Raw genomic sequence first — 19,106 nt, 5'->3', positions numbered from 1 at the left:
ACATAAGCCGTGATCTAGCGGCGGGGCGAAAAGAATGTTCTACATTTAAGCACATACAAAGTTCAAATTAGACCATTTGCAAAGGAGCCTAAAACTAGTGTCCAGTTCAGTTACTTCTTCAAACTGCCAGAACTGAATCACTGCTTATACCAAGTCCAGAGCTTCACCATTATACAAGTGCACATCAGATTGCTCTGAAGCACATCATTATCAAAGAGTAGCTATAACATCCTTCCTAGTTGAATAACACCCCTGAGGTCAGTTTTGACAGATTGACAACATCAACACAACATTTATAGCTAACGAGAAAACCTGAAGCTAACTACCTTTTCAACAACCCAAAGAAGTGTGCTGCAAACTAAGCATGACATACTGCTTGATTATTTTGACATATGCATTGCAAGTAAGCGAGGCCCTAAAACCGTTCTGTTCCAATTTCCGAATAAATGGGATAATGGATCAAAGCCAACAGTACACCTGCTTACCACCACCCAATTCACGTCACAGGACTCAAACTCTTCTGATCAAATAATGCAGACTGCTCTGCCTATGCGCTTACCATCATTAGCGAAGCTTCTTTCCACCAAGCTACATTGAACAAAGTTTTAAACTTCTACACTCAGCAGTTTATGCATCCATAAACGATGCTGAACTTGAGATATCAAAGACTACAGGCAGCAATAAAAGAGTGCAAAAGAAAAGTAGAGTTGAAGAAAGTCAATATGCAGATTACAGAAGTTGGGATTAGATAATTAAGCTGCTAAGAAATTCATTCCACAAGCAGCAGATAAACCAGTAACAAAAGTCATAGGATGAATCCACCACTCAAACTTACAGCTAAGTTGATTTTGATCTGCCTTAGGACCTTAACTTCTGTTTTTCAAAGTACAATACATTCAACCATCACTATCAATTCCAGTACAATCACTAATCAGATATAAAATAGAAGCATATAGACGCAAACATCAGAGAGTTACACAAAGCAAAGGTAACCAACATCAACAGCATAAAGCTCACAAAAGCTTAAACACGAGCATGAAAAAATCAAAGGAAAATGGTCCGCTTATATATCTCGGAAACAAAGAAACAGAATACTAGTTCATAAAATAAACACATTAGCAAGAAGTATGCCGAATTGGGACCAGTTACCTAACAAAAAACAAGATAATGAGATTGCAATTGGTGACATCAACATGTATTATATATGACATTGACACAGCCATCTAAAGTAATCACTTTTCTATCTATGACAACGAAATTCCCCATTAACATCAAGAATAACTAGTCAGTGAAATAGCAAGTTACCAATTAAGTAACATGTCGAAAAGCTTAAAAAGAACGACATACCAAAGCCCTTCAACTTCTCACAGCTTTACTATATAAAACCATTATTAATTTATTAGTTAGAAAGATCACATGAGCAGTTTCTTATGAACTTTTTTTTATGAGTAAGTAAAGTTACACATTCGATCAAAAAAAAGATACAAAAACAAAAAGAAAGTCAAGAAAACCCCTTACGAAGCTTCTGTATAGCAGAGTAAAGTTTTCTTCTGGAACCAACAGCGTTTATTCCCATATCTTTAAGATCCTCCAACGTTAACAATGGCAACACTTCATCGTCAACTTCATGTACTTCAAAAACGGAAGCGTATCGACTCAGCCCTAATTCAATTAGCCACGTCCTCACTCCTTCACTCGTACTACATTTTTCCGGATAGTTATCCATTTCCCGACCCATACCCGATGTTCTATGACCATGCCACGTAACGTTGTTATCATTGGAATGAACCGGACTTTGTTGCTGATCCTTTAACAGTTGACTATCCGAATCTTGGTCAAAATCCCTAAATCCTTCGTCTTCGTCTTCTCTACTGTTATTATCGTCATCGGCTTTTGTTGATATCCAATTAGACCGGACTCGTTTTGCTCGCTTCGCTTTCTTCCGATGTCCGAACTCGAGAATTACGTCGCCGTTTTGATTGTTGCCGTCTGTTTCTTGATTCTCAAAGCTGTCGTTTCCGTTTACTAGATTTGTTAACGAGCGCGCTTTCACTGATTTTGAGGAGTCTTTATGGACGCGCCACGGAGGTTTTGAGCGGCGGATGTGATGCGTTTCGTATGAGATAGTAGCTGATTGGTCGCCGATCTCTCCGAGACGGACGCTTGGGCGGCGTTGCCGCTTTGGAGCTGGAGGCATGGAGACGGTTGCGGTGGTGGCGACTTCGGGTTCTGTTAATGTAATATTTGCCGTGTTGGAAGTCGTTACCGCGGCGGCGACAGCGGTGATTGGAACTTCCGGTGGCGATAGGTCGGCGGCCATAGCGGCGATAGATGTGATAGAAAATAGAGTGGAGAGTCCGTATAGGGGGGCAATGGGTGCAGGATAAGGGAAAGGGAGAGATCTGATGATTCGGGAGTTTGAAGTGTGTGGATTTTAGACCGTTGGATGAGGGTTCATTTTTTAAGATGGCGGTGATTTAGTGAACCGTGGCTGATTGAACTTTGAAGTGTGAACAGCTGTAAGGACAGCTGCTTAATCAGTTTGTAAATACTTTACTTCAGTCAGTATCAACACAGCCCGTCTAGCTCAGTTGGTAGAGCGCAAGGCTCTTAACCTTGTGGTCGAGGGTTCGAGCCCCTCGGTGGGCGATGTTTTTATTTTTATTGCTTATATTTTTTAATGTACAATGAAAATTCTAATAATCTATATCTATATCTATCTATATACTTATATAATTGAGAGGACCAACCGAGCCTTCTCATTGATTCCTACAAAATAGAGCGCTCTCATTGATTCTCACCAAATAGAGCATTCTCATAGTCTCCAATTTTTTTAAACTACTTAACTTTTATTATTAGATAGTTATCATTAATTATTAATTTAATAGATTATTAGATAATTATCATTAATTTTTAATTTAATAGATAGTTAATCTAATAGAACAGAGATTGTGTTCATCCTAAACACGTAAGTCTATTTCTATATAAACTCTCTTAAGAGTTAATTCATGGACTTTGCATATTTTTATATTCTCACGGTTCTTCTCTTATGAATGTGTTTCAAGTTTAGTAATTTATGAACTTCTCATATTTACTGAAGGAGAAAAGGAAGGGGATGAGAGACAAAGTGGAGCTATTGCTACAATGGAAGCAAGCAAGTATATACTATTGGGTTCAAGCAGATTTAATTCAGGAATAGGCATGGAGGTAAATAAGGTTTATGTAGTGAAAATATGTCATATATTCACATGTTCTCTCATTAGCAGTTCAGATTTATTTAACTTTTTCGTAGCATAAATATTGTCGGATTTCTTCTTCCGGTACAAGACTATTGTCAAAGAAAGTTTGAGAAAAAAAATGCATTAGGAATTTTCAAAACATGAAAAATATACAACAAAAGTGAACAAAAAAACATGACTATATAAAAAGGAAATTTCAACAAATTACAAATCATTTAGTGCCCATGTAATATAATTAAGATTTGAAATATTGAAATTTATTAAATCATCAAACTATTTTAAACTTTTCTTACAATTCATCTCTTTTAATCTCAAATTGAAAGAACAAAAATTACAGTTGTCTTTTGAATTAAAGAGTTTTTTTCAGTTACATTATAAATTGAGGTAATTTGATTTTGATATTCAAAAAGAGAATTTTTAGAATGATTTGAAGATGTAGTTATGTTAATTTGGTTTTATATTTTGAAAATAAAAAGACATATAGCTATTGGATTCACCATCACCGTTGGCTGAATAAGCCTTCATCTTAAGTAAATTTTCATAATGACAAACAAAAGCAGAAGTTACATTACAGTTTGATAAACAGCGCCTCTTCTTATTTGGTATAGTATTTTCATATGCTTTTTTGTCTTTCTTTTGCTCATTTAATCTGTTAAGTTTCTGTAGAAAAGGCATTTACTCATTTACTATATCAAAATGTAACCTCACAAAGATAACGATGCAATACTAAAATGAAAAAGCTAATGAGATCCTCATATTTCTATAATTAATATGTAATGCAACAATAATATAGCTTAAACTCAAAAAATTATCCAGAACACCCTTTGTTTCTTATCTTTTCTTTATTTCGTTTAATGAGCCCTCTCATTCATTCTCACCAAATAGAGAATTTCTGTTAGTTCCCACCTTTTTCAAACTACTTATTTTAATTAAATTTTATAATTTTTTTAATTTACACTTTCAACTTATATTAGTATTTGTTTAAGCTTATAACTCTACCTTTTTCAAACTACTTATTTTATAATATAATTATTTTAATTTAAATTGTTATCAGATTTTAATTTATATTAATATCTTAATCTATTTATTAGATAAGTATTTAACAGTTGAATTGTTATGAAGTTCACAAGTTTTATTTAAACACAATTTGTTTAATTTTAATTTTAGTCTTTATAAACTCTACCGATTCACTTTTTGATGAATAGCAATTCTTCTCTATCATAATAACTATTATATTCTACTGGTGAAACTAATAAGAATTTTTCTTTTTGCAGCATAATTTGATACAGGTAATGAATATACTAATATTGTTTTGTTCACATTCATGTGCTATACATACACATCTAAGGTCACTGAAGTACTTGATAGAATGGAAAGCCCGTGTGTGTATGTACATATTATAATTGGATCTAAGTTCCTTGCTAGAGCATACATGTAAATGGACATATTCAAAATAGTGCTGGTACAGGTAATCTCTATGTACCATTAATCTTATCTTCCTTTATTATTTATCTCTCACAATTTTGTGATTTTCTTCACAAATAGCGCTACGGTGATCGTGTTCGAAGTTCTTTTTTCATTGATTTTTAATTTAATCTGTAAATTGCTTTTGTTTTGCTATGTCCTTTGCCTGTTTGGTCTTCTAAAGTTTGTTTCTTTTTTTATATCCTGAAATTTTTTTCCTTGTATTTAAGGAAAACGGAATATGAAAGAAAAAAATTAGACATTATTTCAATGAAAATATACTAAATTAGAAAAAAAAAATTAAGATGAACCACTTTTACATTAGTTAATCCCATTATTGAAAAATAAGAAAATTTTCATACGGAAGAATTCCACAACGGATAATTCCACAATTTAAAAGAATAAAATTCTTACTAAAGGGATATGTGAAAGATCGAACTAAATAAAATTAGTAATTTGATGTATTATAGTCACCATGTTTATGCATTGATTTGTTTTTATTTTTTAAACAAATAGTTACGCCGGATTACTTATTATCATAGAGACGTAATACTAAGATACCTTAATTAAATAGTGAAAAAAATCAAATATTATTTTTAAAAATCATTCGAAAAATAGCTATGAATATTTAATTTTTTTTAAATTTATATCTAATATTTTGTTATTAAAATTTACTGTTATTATTGTTTGCAGGAAAAATAGTTCAAAGATATCACAAACTATATTACTATTGCATATGTGATGAATTAACGCATAAATAAATGAAAATGTTATTGTAGTCAATTGTAAAAGAATCAAAATCGCACAAACCACTTTCATGAATATTGTAAACTACTGAGAACCATGATATTTGATTTATATTTTACTACGAAAAGTAGCATTATGCACAAAATTCCAACAAATATATATAATAGATATTCTATATTTAAAAAAGAAGTATAACTAAAATTAATAAATATTTTTTATTTTATTTATTTACATATTATTCAATTTTACTTTTTTTGGCATTCTTTGTATTAAAATTTCTCAACAAAATTATTATTTATATTAAATGAAATATAGATTCCGCGCAAATGCGCGGGCGTACGACTAGTATTATATAATTGAGAGGACCAACAGAGCTCTCTCATTGATTCTCACCAAATAGAGCATTCTCATTAGTTCCCATCTTTTCTAAAACACTTATTTTTATTCAATTTTTAAATTACATTTTAAATTATTTTTAATTGATATAGTATCACTCCTAAATTAAATCAACTTCCTACTAAACACAAATCATCTTAAACTCAACTTCAAATTTAATTTCCATTGATTTTATAAATAAAAAGTATATTATTCATTATGTACGCCGAAACAATCCCCATCAAATTACAGCTAAAATTCATTTCTTTAGCATATTCTTCTTCTCCAAAGAATCCAAATATTTTGTGATTTGATTTTTTCTATCGGTAATACTTTAATTTCCATAAGGCTTATAAAGGCTTTGTCTAATCAAAATCAAGTCTTCCTAATATTAGTTTTCAGTAGAAATTATACTTTGATTTCCATTGTTTCTATAAAGCCATTATAAACTCCTGATATAAATTCCATCATCTTTTGACAAAAAAAAATTCAATCATCCTAAAATCAACTTTCAATACCTAATGATGATTCAAAAGTTTGGGGAATTAGTATGGATATATTGCATCTTCAACGTCAGTTTCAAGAATGACGGATTTCTCGTAGGTGGCTCATGCTTTAGCTCAACTTTGTAAAAGCTCATATAGGTTGATGCTATTGTTATTAAATAATTGTGCTGTATAAGTTGTAAGATTGGCCTATTTCCTTAATACAATATCTTCTGTTTAAAAAATACAATTATAAAAATAAGTAATCATAAAATCAACTTTCATTATATAGTAAATTTCATTCGTAATTCAATATTTTATTATGAAAATTATTTTTCAATTTATTTAATTTTGTAAAATTTTATTTTCATGATTTTTCTATTTTCATTAACTAATATTTAATTTTTTTCTTTTTATTTTAAAAATCATTATCAATAATAGTTTTAATTTGTATATAAAATTCTCAATTTTTAAAAGTACTCGATTAATTTTTTCCTAATACAAAAGCTTCAATTTTTAAACATTATTTTTAACGGTTGTCATGTAATATAAGTCGGTACATACTACTTATTATTGTCGATCAATTATTAAAATTGATTTATACAAAAATCACTCAAATAAGTTACTAATTTTAAATAAAAATAAAAAATTATAATGATTCTGCGCTACCTCGCGGTTGTACGACTGGTACTTACATAATTGAGAGGAAGAACGGAGCCATCTCATTGATTTTCACCAAATAGAATTTTCTAATGAGTTTCCACTTCTATTAAACTACTTTTTTAAATTTTACTTATTTTAATAAGTATTTTAATCTATATAAACAATTAGGTTTTAATTATTCAAATAAAATGTAATTTTTAAATCACTCATCGTTATAAATAACACATCCAAGACTTCAAATGATAACCCTATTCTCTATTTTTCACATTATCTTCTAAAAGAGACAATTTATGTGCAATTACTTTACTTTAAGATTGCCAATAATTAATTAGAGTCTATCAATTAAAAGTAAAAACGTATCCTATATTATTGTATATCTCAATATTAAATACATAATATGATATTCGTATAGTCTATCAAACTTATTTAATTTTTTTCTTTTTATTTTAAAAATCATTATCAATAATAGTTTTAATTTGTATATAAAATTCTCAATTTTTAAAAGTACTCGATTAATTTTTTCCTAATACAAAAGCTTCAATTTTTAAACATTATTTTTAACGGTTGTCATGTAATATAAGTCGGTACATACTACTTATTATTGTCGATCAATTATTAAAATTGATTTATACAAAAATCACTCAAATAAGTTACTAATTTTAAATAAAAATAAAAAATTATAATGATTCTGCGCTACCTCGCGGTTGTACGACTGGTACTTACATAATTGAGAGGAAGAACGGAGCCATCTCATTGATTTTCACCAAATAGAATTTTCTAATGAGTTTCCACTTCTATTAAACTACTTTTTTAAATTTTACTTATTTTAATAAGTATTTTAATCTATATAAACAATTAGGTTTTAATTATTCAAATAAAATGTAATTTTTAAATCACTCATCGTTATAAATAACACATCCAAGACTTCAAATGATAACCCTATTCTCTATTTTTCACATTATCTTCTAAAAGAGACAATTTATGTGCAATTACTTTACTTTAAGATTGCCAATAATTAATTAGAGTCTATCAATTAAAAGTAAAAACGTATCCTATATTATTGTATGTCTCAATATTAAATACATAATATGATATTCGTATAGTCTATCAAACTTAAAGTAAAAATTTATCTTTTTTCTCTGCTTCAAAAGCTTTTGAAAACAATGTTGTTGGTGTTTTAGTTTAACATTTGTGTTGGTTGTGCTATGTGCATGCGATTTCTGGGAAAGATAATAATTTAGTTGGAAGAATGTTTTTTGAATTTACATGAGTTAATATACAAACTGTAAACAATGTACGAGATGTAATATGAATGATTCGTTGGAAAATAGAGAATTATACAGACAAACATTTAAATATTTTCATATTTGTTGAGACTAGAAACAACGTATATAATCAAAATGTGTATAAATATAATTTGTTTATTATTGTTAATATTGCTATTACTACGTACAATTGCTACTTCTTCCAGATTCATGCTATTTTTTTATGATTCTATGCTGCTGGTGGATAATTATGATAGATGGAAAAAGAATTGTAATTAGATTATGTTTCACTTCATATTTTATGTGATTATCTGAATTGAACAAAATAAAAATAAATATTTATATATAGGAGCTTTCGAATTTTTTTGAAAGGTTCATTTTCATGGTGTACATAGCTTTTAACATCATTTATTTTTACTGTAAAATTTAATACTTAATTAATTATTTTATGCTTATAATTAAACTCATTAATTGAATAATATGGATATTAATTATATACAAACTTAAGAAGAGTTAAAAGCGAATTTACTGAAAAAATAGAACAAAAAGAGGTCAACATCAAAAAAGAATATATAAAAATAATATAAATGCAAAAAACAGATTACATATATTCATTATTTAAATTACTAGAATTATTAGAATAGATTTTTTTTATTGAATTGTAAATTATGATTCTTTTACATTATTTGTATTGATAAAATCATCAAATAAGTTAAATATTAATTGATTCCGCGCAAATGCGCGGGTTACGACTAGTATATTATATAATTGAGAGGACCAACGTAGCCCTCACATTGATTCTCACCAAATAGAGCATTTTTATAGTTTCCACCTTTTCAAAAACACTTATTTTACTTTTAATATTTTTAACGATTTGATAAATTATTTACCTTTAATATTTATATTTGATTTTAATATTTACATTTGTTCTCTCTCTTTTTTGAAGATTACTACGTTATAGTAGTATTTAGATTTATCCCAAACATCTGCTCCTATTACACTACAAACTCTCTTTTGATTTCTATTTAATTCTTCTCAATTTGATGATTACTATTTCACCTAAGCAAATAAATAGCTTGGAATGTGGCTTATACGTCACTGCCACAATCATATATGAAATATGTAATTCAATTTTAGTGTATATATATATTGTATTATAGATTGATTAACATGGGGAATTTGGTGATTTATTTTTCGCAGCATAGAGGAATAGTTTATTTTAAGAGTCCGACCTGCTATTATGAAGCACGTAGATCGTTTATTCTGTATTTTATTAATAATGTATTGATATTTGTATACATGCTATGTCTATTTTATTTCTCAAATCTATAGAGGGTATTGTCTTCTTCATTTTTGTGCTTCTGCAGGCTGCAATATAGGACAATGGGATTAACAACCAGCTTTTGGTATTTATGTCTATAATCTTTTTATTTAATTTTTTAAAGTTTAAGAATTTTTATCATTATTTATGTGATTGAATGACAACTATTATGCTATTAGTTGATTTGTTGTTGTTTGTGACTATTTTTAGTTGTCTGGTAATTATGAATTTAGTTATACTTGAATTTGCTTATTTAAATCTCGCAAACCCAAAAATTTAAACATGCAATTTTATTATTATCATAATTTTTATTTGTTTTAATATATTATATAAATTTTGAGACACAATTAACAATGAGATAATATTTTGAATTGTCCTTTTAATAGGTAAGTTGCAAATTACATTAAAACTATGGAAAATCCTATAATATTTTTAGAATAAGTTTAACAAATTACTTATAATTAGAAAATGGTCAAAAAATTATATTTTTTAATGTGTCATAATTCGAATATATACAATCAAAATTCAAAACCAAATTTTTTATAATGAAAAAAAAATTGTTATTAATCGTAGAAAAGACAAACATATTTAAAATAGTAGTGAGAAATTCATCAAATAAAAATAGTGAGAATTTTATTTACATTTTCTTTAACATATAAATTCGAACTCTATGTTACAATTCAAATTCAAAAGTTTGCTTTTTATAATGAGAGACTAATTTTATTTTCAATTATAGAGAATATAATAGGATATGATCCACCCTTAATAAAAAACAAGATAAAAAAAATATTGAGCAGTACAAGAAGCTATTTCATAAAGATAAATCCAAACGTCCAACAAATATTTTTTTAGTGAAGTGAAAATTAAAACAAACTGTAAAATAGATATATAATATTTTTTAAAAAATCAATTATTAGAGTTAGTATAAGTCAAAGTAAAATAAAATACACTAAATTTAAGAGATTTAATAATGTATTTTTATTATTTTTATAGATTATATGAAATATTTTTTATTTTATTTTTGTATCAAATTTATCTATAATTTTACTATATTTTTAATTTTTATTTAAACAAAATAAAAATAATATAAATTTAAAATAATTATTAAGATCATCCCGTGCAATTGCGCGGGTATTCGACTAGTATTATATAATTGAAAGGACCAACGGAACCCTCTCATTCAATCTCACCAAAAGGAGCCCTCTCATTCAATCTCACCAAAAGAAGCTCTCTCATTCATTCTCACCAAATAATCTATATCTATATATTATATAATTGAAAGGACCAACGGAACCCTCTCATTCAATCTCACCAAAAGGAGCCCTCTCATTCAATCTCACCAAAAGAAGCTCTCTCGTTCATTCTCACCAAATAAAGCAATATCATTAGTTCCCATTATTTTTAAAATACGTATTTTAATTTAATTAATTTAACTAATATTTTTGTATGACTTTCAATCTATACCAAACTCCTTATGCACATACACTATATATATCATCGAAGTATGACTTCTAATTTATATCAAACTCATAATCAACATAACCTATATCAATATCATCTATTTACTCTCCTCTTTGGATTTTAAGCCGTTAATTTAACTAATATTTTTGTATGACTTTCAATCTATACCAAACTCCTTATGCACATACACTATATATATCATCGAAGTATGACTTCTAATTTATATCAAACTCATAATCAACATAACCTATATCAATATCATCTATTTACTCTCCTCTTTGGATTTTAAGCCGTCCCAATTTTATACGCAGGCAGCAAATGTAAGTTTAATTTTCTAAGGATCTATTGATGCTTTAATAATACCTTCAATAATTTGTTGAATTATTATATTTTATTTATTTTCTTTTTTTATAATTATTGTATACATTATTAGATGATCATTAATGTTGTTTTTTTAAGGAAGTGATCAACGTTGTTATTAATTGTTTTTCATACTGCAGATTTGTATTTTCTGAGTTAGAAGGAGTGATGGACTCATGAAATCTATTGCATAATTTATATTTTGTAAATCAATTGTTTTTATCATTTAGCTATTTGTACCATGATTATGTCTTCAGTTGTTTAGTATCTATACTTCGACCAATATCAAGGGACCTTAATCAACTTGCAGCGTATTTTATATTTTTAAAAGACTTTAGATTTGTATTTTTATTTAATTTTTATATTTCAATAAATAACATATCTGTGTTTTTTTGGGTCCTAATATGATAAACAAAGAGTTTTATAAGCAGATTAATTATAAGCCTGTCACAATACATTTAATTAGAATCATTGTATTTATAGGTTTAGTTTTTAGTATTGAAATCAAACTTTTCAATTAGAGTCCTATCAAGTCTGTGTTACAATTAATTATTTTCTTACTAACGAATTTGTGTATTTTTTTTACTTAGACTCATATTAAATGTAAAAAGTGAAAAATAAATGTGGTTTTTGATGAAATTATCAGAAGAAAATTATTGAAGAAATAAAGATAAAATTTTGATAAAAAAATAGTTAAAAATATAAAATGTAGAGACAATTCATCATTTAAATTATTAAATTATATTTTTATTTTTCTTACAAGTTCACACATTAAAATTTTTAGTTTTAGAAAATATTAATTTATTTTTAGAAAAAAATAATTTTAATTTAAATTGTATATAAATTGAGCAGCGCAAATGCGCGGGATTACGACTAATCTATATATCTATATCTATATACTTATATAATTGAGAGGACCAACGGAGCGCTCTCATTGATTCTCACAAAATAGAGCATTCTGGTAGTCTCCAATTTTTTTAAACTACTTATTCTAATTTAATTATTTTAGGTAAATTGTTATCATGAATATATACTTATATAATTGAGAGGACCAACGGAGCGCTCTCATTGATTCTCACAAAATAGAGCATTCTGGTAGTCTCCAATTTTTTTAAACTACTTATTCTAATTTAATTATTTTAGGTAAATTGTTATCATGAATTTAATTTAAATTAGTATTATAATATATATAGATAAGTTGACAATAGTTGAGTTGTTGAGAAAGTGATAAGTTTCAAGTTAAATACAATTCGTCAAATTTCAATCTATATAAACTCTACCGATGTACTTTTAATTTACATGAATAATTCTATTCAGCAATTCTATTCAGCAATTTTATTCTAACTACTGGTGTGATTAATATTCCAAGAAGGTATAATATTTTTTTTACAGCAAATCTTATACTCCCTCCGTCCCGTTTAAGAAGTCCCATATTCTATTTTGGGATGTCCCATTTAAAAAGTCTCATTACTATTTTTAGAATACTTTTCCATTGAATACCCCATTTTACCCTTATTTTAGTTATCTTAAAAGAGTTTTATGGAAAATTTCACTATCATTAATAGGGGCAAAACATGAAAAAACATAAATAGACAAGAATAATGAATGTTTTCTTAATCTGTGTGTAAAGTCAAATGGGACTTCTAAAGTGGGACGGAGGGAGTATATAATAGAGATAACTTGCATATACTGTGAACAGTTAGTATTGTTTTGTTCATTATGAGTGTGCTATATACACATATCTAATCTCCTTGCAATGATGAATGGAACACGTACCCACTAATATATGGTATAGTTATAGACTAACTCAAATCTAAGTCCCTTGCTAGAAAGTATGCATATGTTAGTTAATTTCCCTTACCATTAGATTAGTAAATGTACGAGTGTATAACTATTAAAAACCTTCATTAATTAGTTCAACACAATTAAGATTAGGACTAAGAATAATTACTTTAAAATTGGTAGGTAGAGGATCATACCTCCAGATATTGTGCTAAATCGTCACGCGTTTTTTTATTTCTCTTAAGAGCTAATTAATGATCTATTAGATAATTTTTCTTTTATGACGAGACTCATAATTGTATCTAATTTAAAGTGTTGCACCCCAGTTATAAATTAATAAATTACTTCAGATAGTAACTTAAAGATAAGATACTTTAAGGTAAAAATTGATTTTATTCCACTCATATTTTTTAAAAATTAATTTCATCTAATTTCTATAATATTCATTCTAATCACATCAATTTATTATTTATTATTTATTATATTGATAGATTCAGGGTGCTTTATTTTCAAATTATGAAAAACTCAATATCATTCTTGAAAGTCATTCGAAAAATAACTATAACTTTTTAAAATTTCATTATAAAATTATATATAATATAAAAAAACTCAATATATTAATATTAAAATATATACTCTATTTATTCGTAGGAAAAATAGTACTATTATTATCAAAAAAAAATAGTACTATTAGAATTCGTCACTATAAAGCATTATGATGAGAAGGAAAATAAATATGCAACTTTTGCCAACGTAATAATTAAACACATGTTTTCTAATAGAAAATGAACAATAATCTTTTTATTATCAATCGTAAAAAAATCAAACTGCATAAGAAAATTTTATAAATATTGTAAATTATTGATTATTATGGTATCCAGCCCATATTTATTATGAGAAGTAGCATCATGTATAAAACTATAATACAAAAAAATTATAAGAATATAAAAGGAAAAAAATATATATTATAGATATTCATATACTTTAGAAAAATTTATTACAAAATTTATTAGAATGTATTTTTATTTTATTTAATATTATTAATTTCCATACTATTTATTATAATTATTTTGGCATTCTATTAATTTTTTAAATAAAAATGATACTATTTATATAGAATATGAAATTGATTTCGCGCAAATGCGTGAGCCTACGACTAGTATTATATAATTGAGAGGACCAACGGAACCCTCTCATTTATTCTCATCAAATAGAATGCTCTGATAGTCTCCAATCTTTTTCAACTACTTATTTTACTTTAATTGATTTAAGTAGTTTTAATCAAAATAAACCTCTTAAAAATTAAAATTACGTTTTTAATTACTGTAGTAATTGATCAAAAGATAATTTAGAAGAGCAATACTCCCATATTTGTCCTAATAATTAGGATGAAACCATTTAAATATAAACAACAAATACACATGTGAATTGTGTTATTTTTATCAAAGGCTTCATATAAAAAAGAATTACAGACAATATGTTGATTACCATTATATTTGTCAAAATTTAAATGTGTATTAGTTATCAAATCCTAAATGGACTGATAATCAACCAGTTTTATTTTAGGATGATTTTAAATTGGCTTAGTATCAATAAATTTAGTTTAAATAATGTTTTAATTTCTATAAAATAGTTTGATATTTATGTTGGTAAAAGTAAATAACATTTTAGAGAAGATAATATACCTATTAATTGATAGCAAATCGCGCAGGTTAATTTTCTATTACATATCCATTAATTTATTTATTTTTAAAATTATAAATTATCTAAATTTATATTGAGAGGATCAAAGGAGCTCTTCCATAACTTCTCACTTCTTTTAAACTACTTAATTTAATATTAATATTATTTTATTAACTTTTTTAAATCACTTTTTAAATCATATTTAATTTAAGGGTTAATATCATAAAAATTCACCAACTTTACACGTTTTTTCATTTTAATCACACAGTTTAAATTTTCTCATTTTCATGCACGAACAACCACTTTTTCTCATGTGCATGCACCGTGCTGAGATGTCAAGACTCCATTTGTGTAATTTGATGAGGAGAATCAATGTTTCTTTTTACACCAATAAATTAGTGCTACGTCAGAACCGTGCATGAATTTGACAAAAAGTGGTAGTTCGTGCATACAAATGAAAAAAATTAAACTGCGTGATTAAAATGAGAAAACGTGTAAAGTTCGTGATTTTTTAACATTAACCCTTAATTTAATGAGTGTTCTAATCTGTATCAACTTCTAATCTCTAAACATCATAGTGTTTTAATATATATTAACTTCTAATTTCTACAAATTATTTATTTTATTGAATAATAATCTTTAAAAAAATAAAAAATTAATCTAGCATTTTAACAAACACACATTTTATATTAAAATTTTATTTATTATTTATTATTTTAACATTATAATTTATTTTATTTTTACTAATATAGAAATTATTATTAAAAAAATACTAATATTAAAGATAGTCAATAATTTATTACTAAATTAAAGTAGATTTTTATCTTATTAGTTGGCGTATGATATTTTTTCACAATATTTATATACTTTTCATAAATTTATTATTTAAATAATTATTAATTTGATTCAGCATAAATACGCGGGATTTTCGACTAGTATCAAAAACTAATCCTCAGCGGCAGGTTACTATAGCTAAGCCCCAGTAGCGAGCAGGCCAGCCCTTTTAAGAACAACTTGTTACTGAAATTGTTTATACAAAATAAAAAATATGACCCAAAATTCATAAGCCGACATTTTTATCAAGAAAGGCCATTAGACCGTAATTAGTTATTATAAATAATTTTTAACTAGTATATTATCTGCGCGATGCAGCGGAAACTATAATCTATATAATTCTTATTAATTATTATTAAATCAGACTTTATATAAAATGAAAAAATATGACTGGAAAGTATAAGAAGATATTAAAACTTGTCAAAGTGAATAATTTACGGTCATTTAAATTGTCAATTGAAAAAAAATCAACAAATGAACTTTTCAAATATTACATTTAATAAATTGAGTGTTTTTTTTAAGTATTTCACTTAATAATATTTTAAAAAAATTGTCATAAATAAGAAATGTAATATAAAATGAATAAATAAATAGATCTATTATTTTAAGAGAGGTGAAAGTGGCAAATAATGCTATTATTTCGAAACCGATGGAGTAATGTTTTATAAAATTATTGAAAATAAAAAGTAATATAATTCAAATATTTACAATTTTAAAATATTTAATAAAATATTATTAATTATCTATATAAATAACATAGCACGAAGAATATATAAAAGAATTTGTCTAGTTAACAATATTATTTTAATCACTTAAAATTAAATAATATATAATAAAAAATGTATTAAAAATAGGGTTGCTACTATATATCCTCATCTTTGGTGTTATTTTCGATTTAAACACAATCTAAAAAACGTCTCACCTCATATTCCAAGTATTTCAAACTTTGCGTACTATAGCCGGGTTTGTGTTTTATTCGTTATTTTCCGTAAAAATAATAATGTTTTTGACAAGTGAATAACTAAAACGATGTCGTATAAGATGTTTAGGTCATATATGCCATAAAATAAAAAATTAGAATATATGGTACCATATTTTTCAGATTGTAGTTAAATAGAAAAACACGAAAGATAAAAATATATAGTATCAATAATAACCTAAAAATGATGAGTTACGAAGAAAATTATATATATATATATATATATATATATATATATATATATATATATATATATATATATATATATATATATATATATATATATATATATATATATATATATATATATATATATATATATATATATATATATATATATATATATATATAAAGTCATCTTACAAATAGAAAAAATAATAGCAGTAAGCAATTGAAAAAATAATCGTAAAATGTCAATATTTTAAAGAAAAAATTAAAAAAAAAATCTCATTCTAATTAAACAAAGTTATTCACAAACTTTGACCACAACACCCTTAGTAGTGGCTGAAAGAGCAATTAAGGGCTTAATAATTATTTTTTCATATGATCATATAAAAAATTATTTTATTAAATATATTTATAATTTAAAAATTTATTTACTTTTGAAAAATAAATTTGTTAAAAAATAAAAACCTAAGAATTAAAGTGGTTATTTTAATATGTTGAAGAAGTTAAAATAATACTTTTTCCATCCTTTTTTAACTTATTAGGCTTTAGTTTTCACAAAAAAGAAAGATGCGTTGGCTCTGTAGCTCACTTTCATATGTCGTTTACAATCATTTCAATTTTCAAGTTGTTCACTATATCTCATTTGCTTTGCCGTTTATACATGATGTAGTTTTCTCTTAGCTTTAATTTATAGTATAACAGATTTAGTTAGAAGTTCAGAGTTAATTTCATAGGTTTAGCCATAAATTTAGAAATAATTCTTCAGAAGGTTTATAAAGTCCAAGTTCATCCTTAAAAGAATAAGTCCATAATTAGATTGGCCATTAAACCGTGTTTAATTAGTCAGAAGCTTAAAAATATTTTTGTCAGAAGTTTAATTGACCACAAGCCCAGGATTACACGTGCTTTTTTCGTGAATCGGCGCTTCATGAGCAGTTTTAAAAGTGGAGGAGCATTGTGGAACGTGGGCAGTTGAAGAAGTACTATCAACTGACGGTTTCCAGAAACACTATAAATAAGAGAGGAGCATGACGATTTTTAGCCCAATCAATTTCCACAAAAACACCACCCAAAGGCATAAACACTAAAACATTCTGTAATCTCAATTCTTCAACCAGTAAACACATTTACGATTGAATTTCTGTATTTTCATTCAAGTTCTCTTAGCATTTATTTTTGGAGTACTTGTAGTGAGGTCAACCAAGCCCCGATCGTTTGTTTTTAGAAGTCAAGTTACAAATTGGAATCTATTTCTGGCACGCTCGCAAATTCACACACTTGTTACGATTATTCACAACAATCTCAAAACTCCAGTAACAATTTTGGCACGCCCAGTGGGACACTAGAGTTATGCGGAGAACTCGAAGTGAAAAAGGAATGCAATTGTATCTCAGGATACAATGGATGATCCTACTTCTGCAAATGTAGGACATGGAGACTATGTGCCTCACATGGTCTGAAACATCAAAAAAAAAAATTACTTCTCCATGGAGAGGTGAGTGGAGATGTACCACCTGGTTTTGGAGGGCAACAAACACCGACTCGGCGAAATTCTGAGCCGAGATTGGCGGAAGTGTTGGAAATGTTCTCAAAGGCTATGATGGAGAGAGTCATCCAATTTGAACCATGCTCAGGTTGAAATGAATCTGAAGCATGAGATGATGGATAAGAAGCAGTGCAACATGGAACGCTACTTGGCTGAACTGATAGTTGCGGTGAAGTTATCATCCTAAAAGGATGGTGATTTACCAGAGGCTGTTAACACAGCTAAGCGAGATCCTAACCGACTCGGGGGTCAATCATCTACAGAATTTCAGGAGATTGGAAGCACTAGTCATGTATCAATCTCGAATCCATCAGCCCCTAAAGAAAGGTATGTACCACCACATAAAAGAGATGAACCTGTTCAAATTAACTCTTTTAAAACTAATAATCAAACTGGCCAGAATTCTAGGCCGTTTAATAACACAGGTGTTGTTAATCATCCTTTTATGGAGGACCAAGAGGTTAATCAAAATTATATTCAACCTCTGGGTTCGGGGGGAAACTACCTTCCCTAGGGGCGGAACCCACCTCAGGTGCCACTCCAACCTCTAAAAAGACCACTAGACATGGAGGTTGTAAGAAAAGCTGTCCATGACCTGTATGGTCCAGGTTTGAGACAAATTGACCGACCATAGTTTCACAAACCATACCTGAATTATATTGCCAGGTAAAATCCTTACCATATGGAATATAAGTCCAGAATTTTTCTTTGTTTTCTGGAGAAGATGGCCACTC

At 27.2% G+C, this 19,106-nt stretch overlaps 1 protein-coding gene, 1 long non-coding RNA gene and 1 other non-coding gene across 3 annotated transcripts; 2 read left to right on the top strand and 1 right to left on the bottom strand.

The window, feature by feature from the left end:
* Nucleotides 1-1,371: 1,371 nt before the first annotated feature.
* LOC126671135 (uncharacterized) lies at nt 1,372-2,438 on the bottom strand. Its single transcript, XM_050364853.2, has one exon. The coding sequence runs from the start codon at nt 2,318-2,320 to the stop codon at nt 1,502-1,504; it is 819 nt and encodes a 272-aa protein (XP_050220810.1). The 5' UTR covers nt 2,321-2,438; the 3' UTR covers nt 1,372-1,501.
* A 138-nt stretch (nt 2,439-2,576) lies between these two features.
* On the top strand, nt 2,577-2,649 carry TRNAK-CUU (transfer RNA lysine (anticodon CUU)). Its single transcript has one exon. It is a non-coding gene; the product is annotated as a tRNA-Lys (tRNA).
* A 315-nt stretch (nt 2,650-2,964) lies between these two features.
* Nucleotides 2,965-4,760, top strand: LOC130015344 (uncharacterized). Its single transcript, XR_008790454.1, has 2 exons — nt 2,965-3,207; nt 4,514-4,760. It is a non-coding gene; the product is annotated as an uncharacterized LOC130015344 (long non-coding RNA).
* Nucleotides 4,761-19,106: the final 14,346 nt, after the last annotated feature.

This window comes from Mercurialis annua, linkage group LG3 (assembly GCF_937616625.2).
Source record: "Mercurialis annua linkage group LG3, ddMerAnnu1.2, whole genome shotgun sequence".
Lineage (NCBI taxonomy): Eukaryota > Viridiplantae > Streptophyta > Magnoliopsida > Malpighiales > Euphorbiaceae > Mercurialis > Mercurialis annua.
This window is presented reverse-complemented; position numbering and strand designations above follow the sequence as displayed.

Coding starts and splice junctions, on each gene's coding strand:
- LOC126671135 (XM_050364853.2), bottom strand. CDS start 2,320: ATGGCCGCCGACCTATCGCCACCGGAAGTTCCAATCACCGCTGTCGCC.